Source organism: Peromyscus leucopus, chromosome 9 (assembly GCF_004664715.2).
Source record: "Peromyscus leucopus breed LL Stock chromosome 9, UCI_PerLeu_2.1, whole genome shotgun sequence".
Taxonomy (NCBI): domain Eukaryota; kingdom Metazoa; phylum Chordata; class Mammalia; order Rodentia; family Cricetidae; genus Peromyscus; species Peromyscus leucopus.
The window spans coordinates 108,422,718-108,442,883 of record NC_051070.1 but is presented as its reverse complement, the minus strand read 5'-3'; the positions used below and the strand labels follow the sequence as shown (position 1 = coordinate 108,442,883).

The window sequence follows — 20,166 nt, the reverse complement described above, 5'->3', positions numbered from 1 at the left end:
GACCTGTGCTACTTCTTACGCAGCCACTTTTTATTTTATCTTTTTATATATGTTGTGTAAGTACGTCAGAAGACAACCTCGAGTGCTGGTACTTTTCTTCCACTGCGGTTGAAACAGGGTTATATTTGCTGTTCACCACCACATACTCAGCTTTTAGAGATTCTCCTGTCTCTGCCTTCCATCTCACACAGACACACTGGGATTGGAAACCGCTATCATGCCTGGTTTCACGTGGGTGGCTTCAGAGGATCTGAATTCAAGTCTTGATGCTCACATGACAAGCACTTTGCTCAGTGAGTCATCCCTCGAGCCCTAGCACAGCTATTTTAAAACATAAAAAAAAGGTTTTCCAACAATTTTGTGACAAAAATTCCATGTATTAAGTTTTGACTCATCAACATATTCTATTAAAAAGATGCCTTAGTTAAGAGGAAACAGGATGCTTTCTCTTGAACTTCTTGTTCATAACTTCAGTAAGTTTTAGCTGATAAAATAATTCATAAAGAAACTAACAATATTAGATAGGTCCACACCACATCATTTTTAATTTTGTATAACTGTAGATGTTGTTATAAGAGCCAGATTTAAAAATTTTAAATACATGTATAATGGCAAAAATTTAATGAGATTATTTTTTGAAATTGTGTATTTTATAATTTATTATTTTTATTTTATGTACATTGGTGTTTTGCTTTCATGTATGTCTGTATGAGGGTGCTGGATACCCTGGAACTGGAGTTACAGACAGTTGTAAGCTGCCAGGTGGGTGCTAGGAATTGAACCTGGTTCCTCTGGAAAAGCACAGTCAGTGCTCATAACTTCAATTTCTTTCCTCAGCTCTTCTAGTCTGAATTAAAATATCAAAAGAATGATATTACTCCATTTCAGTACTAACTTATATGTTCAATCTAGCAATAGAAGAACAATTCAGTGTCTTGTATTTTTTACAAACAAGTATCAGTAAAACAATCTGGTTATGAGGCTGGAGAGATGGCTCAGTGATTTAGAGCACTTACTACTCTGGCACGGTACCTAGGTTCAAATCCTCAGCACCCATGTGGTAGCTCACAACCATGCATAACTCTGGTTTCAGAGAATCAGAGCCCCTCTCCTGACCTCTGTGGGTACCAGGCATAGATGTGGTGAACATACATACTTGTATTCGTACACATAAAAAAATCTGGCTATAATAAAAATATTTCTAAACTATTTGACTGCCTGCTTTGGGATTCATAGGCAGTCTGCTATCAACAAGAGCTATTCAATAAGAGTAAGTTCTAATGTTATATAATAAAAGACTTGAAAAGTTTAAGAGAAGTTAAAAAATAGAAATAAACTAGAATCTTCCCTGCTCTTGCATGCATGACAGGGTATTATATATTGTAGGCTGGCCTCAAACTTGTTATGTAGCTGAGAATTATCTTGAACTCCTGATTCTCCTGCTTCTCTCTCTAAAGAGCTAGGATTACAGTAATGTGTGTGCTGTCACATATAGTTGAGAAAGTGCTGGGGAGCTGGGTGTGGGTAGAACCCAGGGCTTCCTATATGTTAGACCAACTGAGCTACAGACTCAGCCTATAAAGCATAATTTCTAAAAAGGCATTTTAAAAACCCTCAAAAATTTTGAAATAAAGCTATTTTCCTTTTGGTGTGTGTGCACATGCGTGTTTTCTTATGTAGGTGCACGTGGCATATATGTGGCAAATGGAAATCAGAAGCCAATATTGGGCTGTCTTCCTCAATAACTTTCTGTCTATTTTTTGAAACCAGGTCTCTCACTAAACCTAGAACTTACTGCTTTTGCTAGGCAGTCTGGCTGGCCATCCAATTCCAGAGATCCACCTGTCTCTGCCTCCCCAGTACTGGGATTACAGCTGTATACTGCTGTATCTGAGTCTTACGAGGATGCTAGGGATCTAAACTTAAGTTGCATGCTTACACAACAAGCACTTTACTAACTGAATTATATCCTCGGATCTCAATAAAAGCCATTTAAAGAAAGAAGTTCTGTTGGCACTGCCTTAAATTTCTGTATACACTAAGACTTGTTTCGTCCCACCTAGCTGCTAGGCCACTATTACCACTACTACCCTTTCTCCTTTGAGAAGTCAGCTTTGGAGAGATGTAATTATCTCCTCGTAACTCTGTATTCAATGAGGCCCGTGAAAATTACAATACATAAGGCCTTTTGAAACATTTCTTTCTTTCCCATTCCTCCTTATTTATGTTTTTCATTTTTTCATAGTAGCCCCCCCACACACCTTTTTAAACAAACTGTAAGATTACTTGTATTTACCACAGTAGAAAGTTTGTAAGGAGCAACCTTTGTTCTACTTCTTAAAGTACTTTAAGCACCTATAACAGGTTATATGATCAGAAATTGTAGAGTGAATAATTTGGTTTCAGCTTATGAAACCAATATTAAGAAACAGGTTATCTATTCAGTAGGCAGTCAGGCTTGAGAAACACTAATTATGACAAAACCAAACAACATGAACGCATCACAGGAGCTGTCATACCAGATAAAATAAGCAGTTCAATGATTTCTGCATCTCCAAGATAGGCAGCAGCATGTAAAGGAGTTCTCTTCTCATTATCCTGTGAAAAGATGAAATAGCACTTTTAAAATAATAAAAAAATATATAGTTTAAATGAAATGAAAACATTACTAACCACCAAATTATTATTTCCACAACTCTACTCTGCAAGTCTCAACAACAAGATATAAACTGTTTCAATTGCTAAGATGAGAAAGAGCCTTTACAAATGTAGCTGGCTTTAAAACCTCGGCTTGAGTTGAATGGTTCGGTCCTCCTTTGAAAATCTGCAACAAACCAAATTCCAAAAGGTTTTGAGGACTAATATGACACCACAAATGGAAAGTTAACTTTGAAGACATTTTGTTTCACATGTAAAATTCTTAAAGATATTATGCACACTTGTCCTCAGCTGATGTGTATAAGGAATATGTGAGATGACAATTCATTAAACTTGAATCTCATCCTCAAAACAACCACCCCATATATATTCCCCAAATATTTTTAAAAATCTGAAGTCTCACATACTCTAGTCCCAATAATTTTAGAAAAAGGATATTCAATCTGTATAAAATCCATCAAAGAATAAATAAAAATTAAAATAGAGACGAGGAAACAGTATATATAATATATATATATATATATATATATATATATATATATATATATATATATATATACACATACATGTTTTTTTCAAGACAAGGTCTCACTATGTAGACTAGGATGGCCTCAAACTCACAGATTTTGCCTGCCTCTGCTTCCCAAGTGCTGGGATTAAAGGACTGCACCATTATGCCTGGCTTGAGCAATACTTTCCTTTTGCCAATACAGTTCCACAATTTTAAAACAGTTTAGAATTGACAGCTTAACACATTAAATACAAACTTAAAAATATCAGATAATTTACTCATCAAATGTTTCCACAGGAGTACTCATAGGGGCACAGGGAAAAAAAATGTCTTTGTGAATTTAGAATTATCCTTTAACACAATACTAAGGTTAGTCTTAATGTTTCTATTGGTTTTTACTTTCACACTCAAAATACATACATGTTTGTTTTAATATAAAAAGCACATCTTTTTCCCCCAAATCATCCTCCAGAAAGGGAAGCTACATTTAATGTAGAGCTTTAAAATTCTCTTCCTCCAAAAGTGTACTCCAATTGATGAAGCAAGGTACAACATAATGTCACATTAAGAGACTTTTAATTAAAGCACATACAAAATTACATTGGACTATCACTGACATAGCTATACTTTAGAAATCATTATTTAGAGATAATTATTTTGAGATTTACATTTAGTATTGCTAATGAGGGTTTTTGTAATAGATTAAGTTCTTTTCCACCATGTTCTACTTGCTGTCTATACAAAGCAAGTTGTGCCAGGCTATGGTGCTATACCTTTAATCCCAGCACTCAGGAGGCAGAGGCAGGCAGATCTCTATGAGTTTGAGGCCAGACTGGTCTACAGAGTGAGTTCTAGGACAGCCAGGGCTACACAGAGGAACTGTGTGGGTAGTTTGAATGTAATTGGCCCCTGTAAGCTCATAGGGTGTGGCACCATTAGGAGGTGTGGCTTTGTTGCAATAGGTATGGCCTTGCTGGAGGAAGTATGTCACTGTGGGGGTGGGGTTTGAGGTCTCGTATATGCTCAAGCCACACCCAGAGTTGCAGTTCACTTCCTGTTGCCTTTGAATCAAGATGTAGATCTTCTCCAGCACCATGTCTGCCTGCATGCTGCCATGTTCCACCATAATGATAATGGACTACACCTAAGCCACCCAATTAAATGTTTTCCTTTACAAGAGTTGCCATGTTCATAGTGTCTCTTCACAACTAATAACAAAACACCCTGTCTTGGGGGCAGAAAAAAAAAAGAAGCAGCAAGCTGTAGCTTGTCATTTACTGTATGAGAGGTTATATCCCTAGATTACCTAGCTTTGTTACTTATAATTAGTGTGGACCAACAATAGGGGACTGAAATCAATTCACAGAACTTTCAGATCACCTTCATTTTAAAAGGTAACTGTCAAGCTGGGTGACTAAGCATGCCTAATAGCAGCATTTGGGAGGCAGAGGGAGAAATATCATAGTTCAACTCTATCCTGGGCTACATTGTGGAGTTCCAGATCAAGTTAAGCTATATAGCAAGAGCTTGTCTAAAAAGACAAAACAAATAAAAACAAAACAAAAAACTAGCTTACAGCTAGAGCGTTTTCCCACTTCCCACAGGCTAAAAGGCAGGGGTGAAACCAAGCCAGCTTTGAACATGTAGATGTAAGGCCAGTATCACAGCAGACTGTCAAACAAGATTGTGATGATTTCATAAGAACTGAGTCACCATCTTGGAACACTGACCTCTAGACTACTTGGAAAAATAAGTTTGTATAAAGTAGAATAATCCCCAGTCTTCACAGCTTTTTTATTGGGGGAGGGGGTTGTATGTGTGGATACATGGGTATGTATGTGTGCATGTAGAGGCCAGATGATGTCAACCTCAGGAGTCATTTCTCAAGAGCTGTGCACTTTGTTCAGACAGGATTAACTACTGGGACATGGGACTTCAGATGATGATTAGGCTAGTCTGGTTGGCCAGTGATTTCCAGGAATCTATGCCTTCCTGGTGCTGGTATTACAAGCATGGATCACCACATCCAGCTTTTATGTGGGTGTTTGAACTCTGGTCCTCACACCTGTCTAGTCTACCCACTGAGCTATCTTCTCAGCTTCAACATTTTAAAAGATAACAAATTTAATTGACTTTGTAATAATTTTCTGGTTTGAGAATCTCTAAATTACTTTCTTAAAGAACAGCTAAGAATGGGTGGGGGGGCGCTTAAGCAATACCATATAAAATACTACATGGGAAATTAATTTAGTGTTACAAATGATAAATGAATTAGTAAGCTAAGAGTCCTTAGCTCTATGGCCAGAGTTAGAATCTACTACATCAGGTTTTTTATTTCAATTTTCATCCCAGGAAACAGAATAGATTGAGAGAAATCATGTACAAAACAATTGTTAAAAAGCTAACACAGAATATCTAGCAAACATTGAAAAAGAAAGATTTACTGAAAGTTGAATACTAATTTAGACATTCTGGTGCTGCTTATTAACCAAACAAACTCTGCTAATATAAAGATGTGATAGACCTAGTCAAACAGAAAAACATCTCTATTGCAATGAATAAAGAGGACAGAAAGCACAATGACACAGAAAAGGAACCATCTGTGTCTACGAGATGCCTGAATTCTATGACTCAGTGCTTGGAATACTATGAAGCTATTAATGACTCATATGAACATAATATCCCTCTATGTAAATCAAAATAATAGCAGGGAATTAATAACAAAAGAAAAAATACAGATCTTATTTTACTTTACTTCAGTTAAACACTGAAAATTAGGCAATAAATAGCTAAAATTCCCTTTAGCAAAGTATAGCTTTTAAAATTACTTCTTTTTTAAAATGAAAAAATTCCAATCTGTCTTTAGAATAAATGACAGTTTACTGAATCACTGTGGGAAACAAAATGCTGAAAACAAACTGGATGTCCCCAAAATGGTTACTTAAATAATGAGACACAAGAAGCTCTTCATCAACCTTTATTTAACTAACTCACATGATTAACCAATATTCTCGGTTTCCTGGATAAAATGAATAATTATTTTTTGCACATGAGGTACTCTGACTCATACAGTCTTCCACTAACAAATCCACACACTCTTTGATCATACAATGGCGTCTGTGTTTACCAAGGGTAAAATGTGTTTGTAATTTATGTATATGTGGTTTATTTAAATAGCATTTAAACTGACAAATCAGGAATGAAGAACTAAATATTTCTATGATCAACAGGCCAAAATTATTTTTAAAATTTAATAAAGGACAGTTGTAAAAACATTTAAAAAGTGCTAGAGAACTGAAGAGGATCAGACAGACAACCAAAGCGCTAGGCTCTGTGCCTTGGTAAAGAGTGAAAGTAAAAACCACAGGAGTTTACTCCCAGACTACCTTTACCCTAGTACCACAGTCTGGCCTACAACTTTCATGTAATCCATGGAGGCTCAAACTCAAGATCATCCTGCCTCTGCTGCCATGGTGACAAGATTATAGGCATGTGCTTAAACCAGGCTTGGTTTAAGATGTTCAGTTAAGGGCTTAATTTCTCATACCACTTAAAGAAACTCAAAATGGAAGGTACAGGTAATGCACTGTGAGTATAGTCCAAGAAAAATATTCCCATTGCTGAGCCATACATTATTAATGAAAAACCTTCAGCTTAATTAAAAAAAAATTCCTGGTGAATATACTGTTACATTGAAATGCTTAGCAATTATCATACTTTTAACATATCAGAAAATAAGATAATGAGTTGGACATCTACAAAATCAAATACTGTGCTTACAATTTAAGTTGAGAGGGAGAGATAGGTAGATGGGGGTGCTATAGGTCACAGGAGAATAAATATTGCATTATGGGAGTTCAAGAAGGAAAAGAAGCTGAGTTGTTGGTACATGCCTATAGTACTAGCACTTGAAGGATACAGAGAGGCAGGAAGATCAGGACAAACCATCCTTACTACATGACAACTCTGTCTCAAACAAACAACCCAAAACAAAATATAGAGGGAAAGACAGAAAATACGTTTAATGAAAGAGCTAAAACCTTCGTATTAAAGCAAAAAATTTGAGACAGAAATGATATCCCATTTCAAATGATATCAATATGAGCATACATACTTACACATATCGACCCTCTCAAAGACAATCCTCCCAGTTACTCTGCATTATATGCAAAATTTAATCTAAATATATTGCAGAGCTTTTAAATGTAAAGAGCAAAAATTTTAAAGCTCTCATAAATGTGGAATATTATCTTTGACTCAAGTTATTAAAGATTTTATGGGTTAGGGAGCCTGTTCATTTGGCAAAGTGCTTACTATGCATGAAGATCTGAGTTCAATCCCCAATCAATTTATGAACACACATAAAAAGTGCAGTAGAGACTATGCCTGTGTTTCAAATTTCAGTGATGGTGAGATAGGAGGCAGAGACAGGCAGATTCCTGGTTCTTGGACTAAGTAGCCTGGCCTACATGACAAGATTCAGGCCAATCAGAGACTATCTCCAACAAAAGGTAGAAAGCCCCTGAGGACTGATGGCCTCCCATGTGCAGGTAAGCATCTGCAAGATTTAGGCCAATCAGAGACCTTATCTCAAACAAAAGATTGAAATCCCAAGGACTGACAGTCTCCCAGGTAAGTACCTGCACCCCCATCCACACACGAAACATGTGCTTGTATCAATCTGAGTGTTGAGGGATGCAGATAAGAAGGTTCCTGGGGAATGGCTTAGCCTGTCAATGCTAGATCCTGTCTCAACGAAAAGGTGCAAAGCTCTCAAGGGCTCACACTCAAGGTTGTCCCCTGATTTCCATGTACCAAGCAAGCAATTTCCATGTGTATACTGCTTCTCTCTTAACATATACAGATTTCTAAAAGATAGAGGCACAGTGGCAAGTTCTTGCAATCTCAGCATCTGGGAAGCAAAGGCAGAAGATAACTGGGACTCACTAGCCAGCCACACCAGCCTAATTGGTGAGCTCTAGAACAATGAAATCCTATTTCAAACAAGTAAATGGTTTCTGTGGTGCAACACACATGGGGGATGGAATCACTTCTTTAACAAGACAAATGAAAACCTGAACTAAGTTAAAATTAATACCTCATGTTCAATGATACCACAAAGAATTAAGGCAACTTGAAATACAAGGATAGAATTTATAACACCTACAGTTCAAAGGGGGCTCATTCAGAATATGAAAAGTTGTTGCAAATCCAAGAGAAAACTCAAAAGAAAAATGGGCAAGAGACTTAAGAGGCTTGCTGTGTGTGTACATGCCAAACAAACTCATTAAAAGTCAGCCTGATCTACATAGTGAGTTCCAGGACATCCAGGGCTACACAGAGGGACCCAGTCTCAAAAAATAAAACAACAAAAGCAGCAGCAATAGCATTTTAACACTTTACTGTAGCCTATTAAGTGTACAGAAGCTTCATTTCTTAAAAGATATAACCTTAATTAAAAATACTTTATAGCTTAAGGATGCCAATGATCACTTGATCTACTAAAAACACTACTGATTAACTTGCCCAATTTAGAGTTGCCAAATTATTTTAATGTCTAACAAGCACCAAATTTGCAAAGTTCAATAAAATGAGACATGTCTGTATAATTAAGTGATTCATTCAACTTTATTATGTAATATTAATTTAAAAAATGTTAGCAGGACTCTTCAGTGTATAACCCAGCAGTCAATGAAAGGCCATTTTTTTCCTGTAAATTTTGGTTTTGAGACAGGGTCTCACTCTGTAGTTCAGGCTGTTCTCAAGTTTGTGTACAATCCTTCTGGCCCTACTCTCAAGTACTGTTAGTTACAGGCAAAAGCCATGACACTGGACTTAAGCTCAATGTTTTAATCTATAAATCAATAGGGATTCACTCATCTATATTCATCATAAATGTAAAGGTTTCCTTTCCTTTTCTAAGATAAAATCTTGGTCTGTAACCTAGCCTGACATGGAACTTCTGATGTCCAGCATGGTTTTGAACTCACAATTATCCTGCCTCTAACTCCCAAGTGCTAGAATTACAGGCACGTGCCACCATGCCTAGCAAATGTCCATCTTTTCTATACTTCAGGGTTTGGGATCATAAAGAAATATTTGTTACAGAAGTCTTGCAGAAAGAGCTACTATAGTTGAGTACTACCTTTTATTTCCTGGATCTAAAAGTGAATACCCCAAAAGATACAAACAGGACCAGGGACAGATCACAAAAAGTGCCAGGAACATGTCTCAGTTAGTTGGTAAAGTGCTTACTTTGTAAGCATGAGTAAGTCTGATCTCATGGTGGTATGTGTGTGAGTAATCCCAGTATTGGGGAGGTGGAGAAAGGAACCCTGAAGCTTCTTGGCCAGTCAGTCTAGCCTAATTAGTGGTCCCCTGGTTAATGAAGGAAGCTGTCTCAAAGGAGAATGATAATCCTAAGGATGGTTTCCAAAGTTGCTCTTTGTCCTCCACAAATGCATGAATACATTCATTTTTTAAAAAAGAAATAAATGTTGTAATAGGAAGTATACATTAGTTTGTAGAAGCAGCCCTGTCTTTCGCATTAATTTGTGGATTAAAAAGTTTGATAAATTTTCTTTTTAAAACAGCTTTATTGAAATGCTATTTGCAAACATACTGAATACACAATCCAGTGCTGTGTGGTACTCTCAATTATATATATATATATATATATATATATATATATATATATATATATATATATATATATCTTCACAATCAACCTTGGGACATCCCATCATGCCAGAGAAGCTTCTTTTTCTTAAACCAGCAGTTCTCAACCTGTGGGCCACAATCCTCACAAGGGTCCCATCAAATATCCTATATATCAGATATTTACATTATGATTCATTAACAGTAGCAAAACTAGTTGTGAAGTAGCAATGAAATAATGTTATGGTTGGGGGTCACCACAACACAAGGAACTGCAGTACATGGTCACATCATTAGGAAGGTTGAGAACTACAGACTTAAACCATCCTCCTTATTTCCATTCTCCCTAGTCGTACCAAAATAAATAAATACTGCATCTCTATGGGTTTGCCTGCTTTGCTTACATATCTTCATGGTTTGTTTATACCATAGAATTATTAGTATTCCATTTTATTGATGAGAATAACATTCCACTGTAGGGATATATCACATTTTTTATTCACTCAATTGATGGAAATTTGAACTGCTTACACTTTTTTTTTTTTTTGTCTATTACCAGTAATACTGCCATGAACATTTATTTCTACATAGAAAAATCATGCCAAGTGGTGATGGCACATGCCTTTAATCCCAGCACTCGAGAGGCAGAGGCAGGAGGATTTCTGTGAGTTTGAGGCCAGCCTGATCTACAGAGCTAGTTCCAGGACAGCCAAGGACATATGGAGAAACACTGTCTTGAAAAACAAAACAACTAAAAAAAGAGAGAGAGAGAGAAAATCTTCATGTGGACTTGTTTTTTATTTTTGGGAGGTATAGCCTTAGGAATGAAACAATTGGGTAATATGGCAACTCATATTTAGAGTTGAACTACTATTCTGTCTTCTATTAGCAGAGTGAACAAGGGCTCTACAATCTGGACATTCTTAAAGTCATTTGTTACTATCTATCTTTTTAATTATCTCCATCAAACCAGGCACTGTGGCACATGCCTTTAATCACAACACTCAGGAAACAGATCTCTCTGAGTTCAAGATGTTCCTAGTCTACCATAGTGAGTTCCAGGCCAGCTAGGGTAACACAGTGAGACTCTGACTTAAAAAACAAACAACAAACAAACGCAAAAAAACCTAACCCAAACCAAAAAAACACAACTTCATACCAGTGTGTATTGAGTGGCTCTTATTAATATTTCCCTGATGGCTAATCATGTTCCACATGTCTTCATGTGCTTATCAACCATTATGCACTTTCTCTGAAGGTCTATTCATCCTTTGCCTGTTTTTTCAATTGGGCTACTTGTCTTTTTATTAAGGATATAGGAACAAACAAACATAGTCTGTCCTATGTCTGTGACCAATGTGTCACATATTTAGGTTCCCTATTACCATCAGGAAACAAGCAATCAGTCCTGCTGTGGACTTGTTTGGATGACCTTTAATTCAAATTTAGGCCTAACACTCCTTACTTGGGAGACAGTATTAAATGACACAGTACACTAGTCACAAGTTCCATGTTGTCTTTTCTGTGCTTCTGACTATAAATTAAGAGTTCTTATGACCTCCTGTCTTCCTGTGTATATGCCATTCCTTCAGGAACTCCTGTGTGTGATCACTGGTGATCACACCAATCTTGAGTCTTTCTTCTCCAGAAGCTAGAAGGTGGATATGAAAGACCGTTAATAATGCCTTGGTCTTTCGGGTGATTGAATCCCATCCTGAAGCTACTTGGGGGCTCCTAGACTTAGTCATCTGACTAATATACAAAAGACAATATCATACTTAGAAGTTCAAGGGTTTTAAGTGCTATGTGCCAATAAATGGGAAGGAAGTCAAACACTTTATAATATCAGATTCTACTAAAAAACCAAGGATGTGGTCCAAAGATATACACCAACAATTCTGATACAGCACTTATGAGAATACGAATTAACAATATACATTATAAAGTGCTATGTACACACACAGTCTATAGGCCATATGTATACCCTATAGAAACACAAGCTTATGTATACCATGTATACCAGAGACATGTTTAAAATAAGCTTCATTGTTCCTAGCACACAAAAACTGAAAATAACCTAGCAATAGCAGGATGTATAAACTGTGTTGTATATTCACTGGAACCAGGTAAAATTTTAAAATAAATCTACTGTAGAAAAGAACTCAGACCAGGGCAGTGGTGGCGCATGCCTTTAATCCCAGCACTCAAGAGAAAGAGGCCAGCCTGGGCTATACAGTGAGTTCCAGAACAGCCAGGGCAACACACAAAAACCCTGTCTTGAAAAAAGAAAAATGAAAAAGACGGAGGAAGGGAGGGAGGGAGGGAGGGAGGGAGGGAAGGAGGGAAGGAGGGAGGGAGGAAGGGGGAGAGAGAGAGAAAGAGAGAACTCAGACCTAAGTAATAATATATTGTATATTATATGATCTATTGGATTCAAGATATGAAAGACTAAATTAGGAGCAGAAACTTAAAAAAAAAAATAAAGACTACGATTTTTAAAATAAGATTTGACTATAGATATAGATATAGATATACGTGTATGCTTTTCTGTGTGCATGTATACATGTATGTAAGTGTCCACAGAGGCCAGAGAGGGTGCTGGATCCCCTGGAACTTCAGTTATAGGCAGTTGTGAATCACAAACAAACTTGGGTCTTCTGCAAGAGCAATACATACTTGTAACTACTGAGTCACCTCTCTAGTCCCCTAAAATGAGAACTGCATCATTCTGTAGTACAAATGGTATTTTGATGTGCTAATATTCAGAACAAGAAGAGAAAAAAACTGGACAACAGTAATCATTTTTACAAAATATCAACTGAGGTCCATTTAAACTAAGGGGGAGGTGTATCAGTACTAGCAGAAGATATAGGCTCTGAAATGGGATATCCAAGTTAAGACCAGTAGCTAAGGCCAGACCTGTAATCCCAAATACTCAGAAGGACAAGGCAGGAATATTGGAAATTCAACGCTTGTCTAGGAAACTCAGCGAGAACATGTTTTAAAGCTTACGTTGTCATCCTGTCATCCCCCTCCTCCCACCCCCTCCCCCGGGTTTTTCTGTGTAGCTCTGGCTGTCCTGGAACTCACTCTGTAGACCAGGCTAGCCACAAATTCACAGGAATCTGCCTGCCTCTACCTCCTGCATGCTGGGATTAAGGCCTGAGCCACCACTGGCTGGCAAGTTTCAAAGTCTTAAGGAGGCTGGAGAGATCTCAGTGGTTAAGAGCACTTGCTACTCATCTTGGAGGACCAGGGTTTGGTTCTTAGTACCCACATAGTACTCACAACTTTAACTTTAGTTCCAAGGGACCCAACACCCTCTTTTGGCCTTGCCTGCATAGTTCACAAGACATATATGCAGGCAAAACCCTCATGAATAAAATAAAATAAAATAAATTTTTTTTAAAAAAAAGTAAATAAGAGGGCTCTTCCTCTCACATGCCAGATTTTATGTTCAATCCTTAGCACTGAAACTCCCTTCCAAAACACAAAGCATACCTATTAGCTTGTTTTATTGCTCTGGGAAAGCCTTTTGAGTTCAAAAAAGTTGTCAGAAAAATTTAAATACTATGCTCACTCTTTATATCCCTGAATACCAATTTGCTTCTATATGGAAACTAAGACTAAAAGAGATTACTGAAGATTCATGTAAAATAATCTTGGAGAGGCAAATAAGCAACCCAGTTTCTATATAAAAACACAAAACAAAAACAAACAAACAAAAAAAACCCCCACAAACCTTCCCTAAATTCCATTGCTTTTCCAAACCAATGTTTGGAAATACTTGAGCTATTATTACATTTTGTACCTGATTTTTTTTAAAAGCATATATCACACATTCTAAAACACTTCATTTACTACATTTTATTGGTATAGGAGAGCATCTTTGAAATATGGTGAAATTTATTCAAATCCTTGATTCTCTATAAAGCTAACAAAGGTTGGGGAGATGGTTCAGTGTGCAAGTGCGGTTGTTCTGCAAGCAGGGGGACCTAAGTTCAAACCTCCAACATGGGAAAAAACAGGTGCGGCTGTGTCTGCCTGTAACTTTGGCATAAGAGTGCCAAGACAACAACAGGAAAAAAAGCATAGTGTTATTTTTAAATGTGTAACTAAGATAAAATGTATTCTACAGTGATTATAAGACATGAAAAATTTATTTTAAGGTTTCCTAGCAATTTTATGAAACTGCATATTTATTTAATAAATACTCTACAATCATTTCATAGTAGAGAATCTCAATTATGTAGTGCGGAGTAAAATATTTTCTTTGTGAATACAACATTGAGTGGGATGACGCAAGTTTTCCCTTTCAGTCCTGACTCAAAGTAAAAGTATTTTGATTTGCACAATTTTGAATGTATCAGCTACTTATATTGGCTTTGTATGTACCAATAATCTGGCAACATGATCTGAAATGGAAGCCCCATGTTACCAAAAAACTACACATTTGGCTCACTTGAGTAGTTGTGCAGAATGGCAGTGATCAGCATCCATCCTGTCTCTACTCCCACCTGCCCCAGGGTTCCATAATTTCTTCAGTTACTTTTTTGATCTTGTGCTTGATAATCTTACAATTGTAACTTTCCTCTCTGTAATACAATAATAAAAACTCAGCTTGTCAGAAAAACTCTAATGACAAGAACTTTTAGAAAAATGGCTTTTCTAAAAGTTGAGGTTCCTGACCTGAGCACTGAGGGCAAAATGATTTGAATGTGATCTCCCCAAAATGTAGGTACTGCCAACGGGACAGTGAAAGGGAGTGGGGGAAAGGTTTAAGAGATGATAAGGCCTTCTAATATGATTAATAAAGAATTCTTATGAGGGTCAACAAGGTGACTCAATGGGTCAAGGTGCTTGCTGCCAAGTCTGACCTGAGTTTGAATCCTTAGCACACACAGACATATATTTATAATTCCATCACTAAGGGTAGGAGGCACAGAGACAGGCAGATCCATGGAGCTTGCTGACTAGCCCGTCTAGCTGGATCAGTACTTTACGGTCAGTGAGACCTTGTCTCAAAGAATAAGGCAGAGAGTGACAGAAAGGCACTCCTTACTGACATGTGATCTCCATTTATATACACACAACACATGTGCATACATATACATACACACAAATCTCATAGAGATTAACTTTCATCTATAAACGTACGGCAGCTTTTTCCTCATACCGGCTGCCCTCTAAAAGTAACTAATACTTTAGTTGTTAATACCAACTAAAACAACTAGTAACTATCCATAAATTTTACCTTTAAATGTCAAAAAAAGCTATGTAGTATGGTCTAGGGACCCCACCGGATGACATAAACTTAGGAACTATATTAGAAGGGTAAGGTAAGTTCCATTTTGCTTATATCATACCTCATCCAAAATAGCACTGCACCTCTACATAGAGGATTCTCCTGGGTGTGCCCTGTTTCTACTATAGTGGAAAATCAAAGCTAGAGGTAGATTCTAAATTCAGAGTCCTAGCATTTGATACTTCTTTGTAAACAGTCTCACCCCATGGGTGGCAGGGCAGACCATCTACAATCAGAAAAAGGATGTTGAGGGTCACAGAAATGAGCAGAAGGATCTTAATGGTAGCTGTGCATTCTGGCCAGTGGAGATGTACTTCCAGAAAGAACTTTACTCCATGTAAATTGATTCATCTCAGGTATGGAATGTTAAAAATCACAGTGTTTATAATTTATACACCTTGGCCTTTTGTTTGCAATGAGCTTCTAGAGCATGTAAGCTTTTTCCAACATACTCATAAAAAGGTCATCTTCAGTGAGAATGGCTGTGTTACAGGGAAGAGGGCCTGTTAAACAGGTTGTGTACATAGGAAAATTTAAGCATTTCAAATTAAATGAAACACCGTTTACATTAGGAACAAAAAGTACAGAATATAGAAAAACCTGACAAAAATCATACTCAGTGAAAGTATAAAATATTGTTAAAAGAAACTAAAATTTATCTAAGTGCATAAGCTAAAAAAAATCTAAATGTTGTGCTATATCTACTGATCCTAGAGATTTTTAACTTTTGTGAATCTTATTTTGACAGTGAATGATGAAATAGAAATATTTTTCTGCTAACTTCACAAGATGGTTCTTTGAGTAAAACTAAGTAACATTTTTAAAAAGTTCATACAAATGTCTGTCTCTGAAGTCAAATTTTGTAAGTAACACTAATTTCTACCACTCTGGATAGAGAAAAATAATTTTTACTTGTAGAAAAACAGCTTTCCTGTAAGTATGGATCAGACTTTTCTCTGAAGTGGGGTGCCATCAATATTTCAGATTAAATTATTTGACAACTACAATATGAGATCAAATTCTTATATATTCTAAGGAAAGATACTTAATTATTATTTTAGTCATATAAATAAAAAAACAAATGAAATATTCTGGGTAAAGTCAGAAAGGCATTCAAAGCTATTGAGGATTTTTGGAGAATCCTAAATCTGGGTTCAAGAATGATTCTGAAGCTCATTAATGTAACCCTACATATATACAACAAAAGCATAATGTCAGTGCTGAAGTTGGTAGGATTTGTTCAAAGGTGTACATCTAAAATGATAAAAAAAATTCCACTTATAGTCTACATGTTCTTTATATTATAAACACCATATAGCTTTAATTTTTATGTTATTTATCCCTAGTGGTTTACAGTGCTTCTTTCATAAGTAACTTTTCATTTTTCCAGAAGTTTGTTATTTCTGTTGTAAAAGAATCAGTTATTTAGCCTTGGTAATTACAGATGTAAGCAACTACTTTTTTGTTCCTCCTTCCTATGAAGATACAGATCCACTCCAGACATAGCAATGAAAACAAGTTCCTATTCTTTCCCCAGGAAATGAAGCAGGCAACAAATCACAACTCATACAAGCAAATTAATTAATTACATAAATAGATAATCATTTTCTATTTTGCCTGCTGATAGAGCAGGCCTGTAACCACCAAGACTGCAGGGCTGTTTCATCAGTATTCTAGAAAAGATGTTTTCTCCTGATTTGAAAGTAAATCTACAGAATAAAAAATTCTTTCTGCTTTGTCTGTTTTGAATATGTGCAGTTGTTACTCATCCCATGCTGTCAGGACAAGGCTCACGTCCTAAACTCTGCATTGTCATAAGGACAACTAACTGATAATCATCTTGCTCTGGAGTAAATTATTCAACAAGCATGCGTAAGGCCTTGAATTTGATCACCAACCTACAACAAATAACTTCCATCAACAAATTACACATGCAATAAGCTTCCACTTACTTAGCCAGTAAATTGCCTTATTTGAGTTCAGATCCCCAGGAGCTATGCAAAATCTAGGGGTGGAAGCAAGCATCTGTAACCCCAGTCAGTGCTGGGTGGTTACTGATAGGCAAATCTCTAGATTAAGTGAAAGACCCTGCCTCAAAATATAAGGTAAAGAGCAACTTGAGGAGACATCCAATGTCAACATCTGGCCTCCACATGCAGAGATACATAGGCACACACACATATACCATATATACATTTGCATAAAATAACCTTTAAAAACATGAAATCTGAGTTAAGGAGTATAATTCTTCAACACTTAACCTTTGTTATGACCAGGAACCTACTACATTCTCCCTCAAAGAAGGGCCACTAATATTTCTTATAGTGCTAATGATGTTCAAAAACAAGGCTCCATTTAAGGTATTTTGACCTAATAAAATAAGAAAAGCAATGGTAAGCCGGGCGGTGGTGGCGCACGCCTTTAATCCCAGCACTTGGGAGGCAGAGCCAGGCGGATCTCTGTGAGTTCGAGGCCAGCCTGGGCTACCAAGTGAGCTCCAGGAAAGGCGCAAAGCTACACAGAGAAACCCTGTCTCGAAAAAAAAAAAAAAAAAAAAAAAAAAAAAAGAAAAGAAAAGCAATGGCACCTACGAGCTTTGTAATGATTATTAAAGTTAAAGATCAAAAACCAAACGAAATAGTGTATGTCTGTTTCCCTTCTGCTCATACATCTATACCCCTACAACTATTTTCTGTGCTAGGCAAAGTAGACTTGCTAAGACAGCCTAATTAGGTAAAGTGAACCATGTACTCCATTTAAAATAAGTAAATCCTGAATTAGGTGCATGTTTCTCCAACTAAATATAATCCAAGAAGCCATTTACTTAAAAAAGGTTTGGGGGGGGGGGGTTATGATAGTAGTCTCTAGGTCAACACTCCATGTTCTTAGAAATCAACCATTTGAGACAATAATGCAAATCTACTCAGATAATCAGAACTCAAAAAAAAAAAAAGATAAACTTTAAATATTTACTAACATTAAATGGTCGGTGTACTCTATAAAATTAAAGAGAAAGATCCGAGTTCAAGATGTGTTTGTAGTATGTGCTTTTTTATAATTACAAAAAATTCTAGAACATCTCTTTTGGTGGTGTTACAGTAGCTTTAGGAGTCATGGGACTTTTCATGTCATCCTTAGCTCAGAGGAACATTTGTTTCCAGAGAATATTACATCTACTATGTTCTTAAGTTCAAAAAGTTTTCAAACAATTAGTCCCTCATAATTGAGTCTAATTAGAAATCAAGAGCCTTTGTATATGTATGTGTCTCTCTGTGTGTATGTATGTATGTATCTATCTATCTGTCTACATAGAATCAAACAAATATGACCCACGAAAATGGAAAGACTATTTGAAAAGAGGAAGGGATGGGGAGGATAGGAAAGGGTAATGGAGAGTAAATAAAATAAAAGTACATGATTTACTTAAACATAAAATGTCATTGATGAAGCCCACCATTTTGTATAGCAAATATACACTAATAAAGTCTTCATTAAACTCTCACCACAATTATTTACAGAAATCACATCTGATTTCATAATCAAAGTAGATACATTTTAACTTTATAGAAATCTTTTCAGTCAAGTTTTTAAAAGAACCCTTATATCTAAAAAAAACATTATTATGAATTATCATATTTGCAATTTACTTTTTGTTTTGTTTTGTTTTTTTTTGTTTTTTCGAGACAGGGTTTCTCTGTGTAGCTTTGCGCCTTTCCTGGAGCTCACTTGGTAGCCCAGGTTGGCCTTGAACTCACAGAGATCCGCCTGGCTCTGCCTCCCGAGGGCTGGGATTAAAGGCGTGCGCCACCACCGCCCAGCTTTGCAATTTACTTTTAAAACATGGTTCAACAAAAGAAGAACGTGTGTATCTACACACACATACACATACACACATGCACACACGATCTATCTTTGTGAATGAGAGTAAATAGTAAAATGTTATCAATGTTGAACCAAAGGAAGGGTCTTGAGACTATTTTTTCAACACTCCTGTATTTGAAAATTTTAAAGTAAAAAGGTCAGAGGACAAAAACATTTTAATTGGCTTCGAGGAGCTGTGGGTTTTCATATAGTGCATTACATATGTCCAGTGTACCCCTCTGGATCCCAAGCAAGACTTTCCTGCCTTCACTTAAAACAACAGTTGCAGAATTATGCTTTTAAACAAAAACATGCAAACAAAATTACAATACTAGGAAAGAGATATTTTAAAAGTAGGTTAAAAAGGTTGGTGTAAGTGAACTGTTTTACCTGAAAGTTAACATCTTCTTTCTTAAATATTAGTGCTCGAACTTCATCTGGATCACCGTTAAATATAGCTTGCACCAGTGATGGCTAAAAAAAAAAAAAAAAGTAACAAAACATTAATCATATCATATGTATAATTTTAAAGATATTTCTGCGTGGTTTCTAAATCTAATGTTTTTTTCTCCCTCACGGCCATAATCTTTTTTGAGAGGGTAAGGAACATAAATCAGACATTTTATGCAGCCTGATCATATCAAAGTATGGGATTCATCCTGTGAGGAGCATGTATAACAAAGAAGCTTAATTAATAAATCTATTCAAAAGCAATTAGATCAAAATAATGCAATAGACACTCATTTTATTTCTTATGTGAAAGCTCTCTGCTTATATATGATGAAAACAAAGATACACACACACACACAAAAAAATATAAGTCTGATAATTCAAATCTATTTTTGGAATAGAACCGGTCAAATATGCAATTCTTAATCCCACTGAGGGCTATGAAAGGAGGAGATTTTGAATAACATACATGGGGTTCCTACTATATGTATATGATAGAAATCCTAGAAAGGAAATTTAGCAACTGATAAAAAAATTCAAAACCAGGAAATAATATACATCTGAATAATATGAAAAGATAAACATATGCATGTCTAAATATAATTTCCTAAAAACAACATAGCCTCTCCAAGGCATCATACTATACTAGTCAAATAAGGAGTTAGTTGACAACAGTGTTCAAAACAAGGTTAAGGATGTACCCTGATTCTTTTTAATATAAAGT

General features: G+C 36.3%; 1 protein-coding gene across 7 annotated transcripts in view; it reads right to left on the bottom strand.

Annotated features, from left to right (window-relative positions):
• Positions 1-20,166, bottom strand: part of Ankrd28 (ankyrin repeat domain 28) — a 146,534-nt gene that overhangs the window by 71,425 nt on the left and 54,943 nt on the right. For all 7 annotated transcript variants that reach the window (XM_028891267.2, XM_028891269.2, XM_028891271.2 and 4 more), the window contains exons 2-3: positions 19,383-19,466; positions 2,520-2,598 (exon numbers count right to left, since the gene is read on the bottom strand). In XM_028891267.2, coding sequence (XP_028747100.1) covers positions 2,520-2,598; positions 19,383-19,466 — 163 coding nt within the window. The remainder of the gene's footprint in view (positions 1-2,519; positions 2,599-19,382; positions 19,467-20,166) is intronic.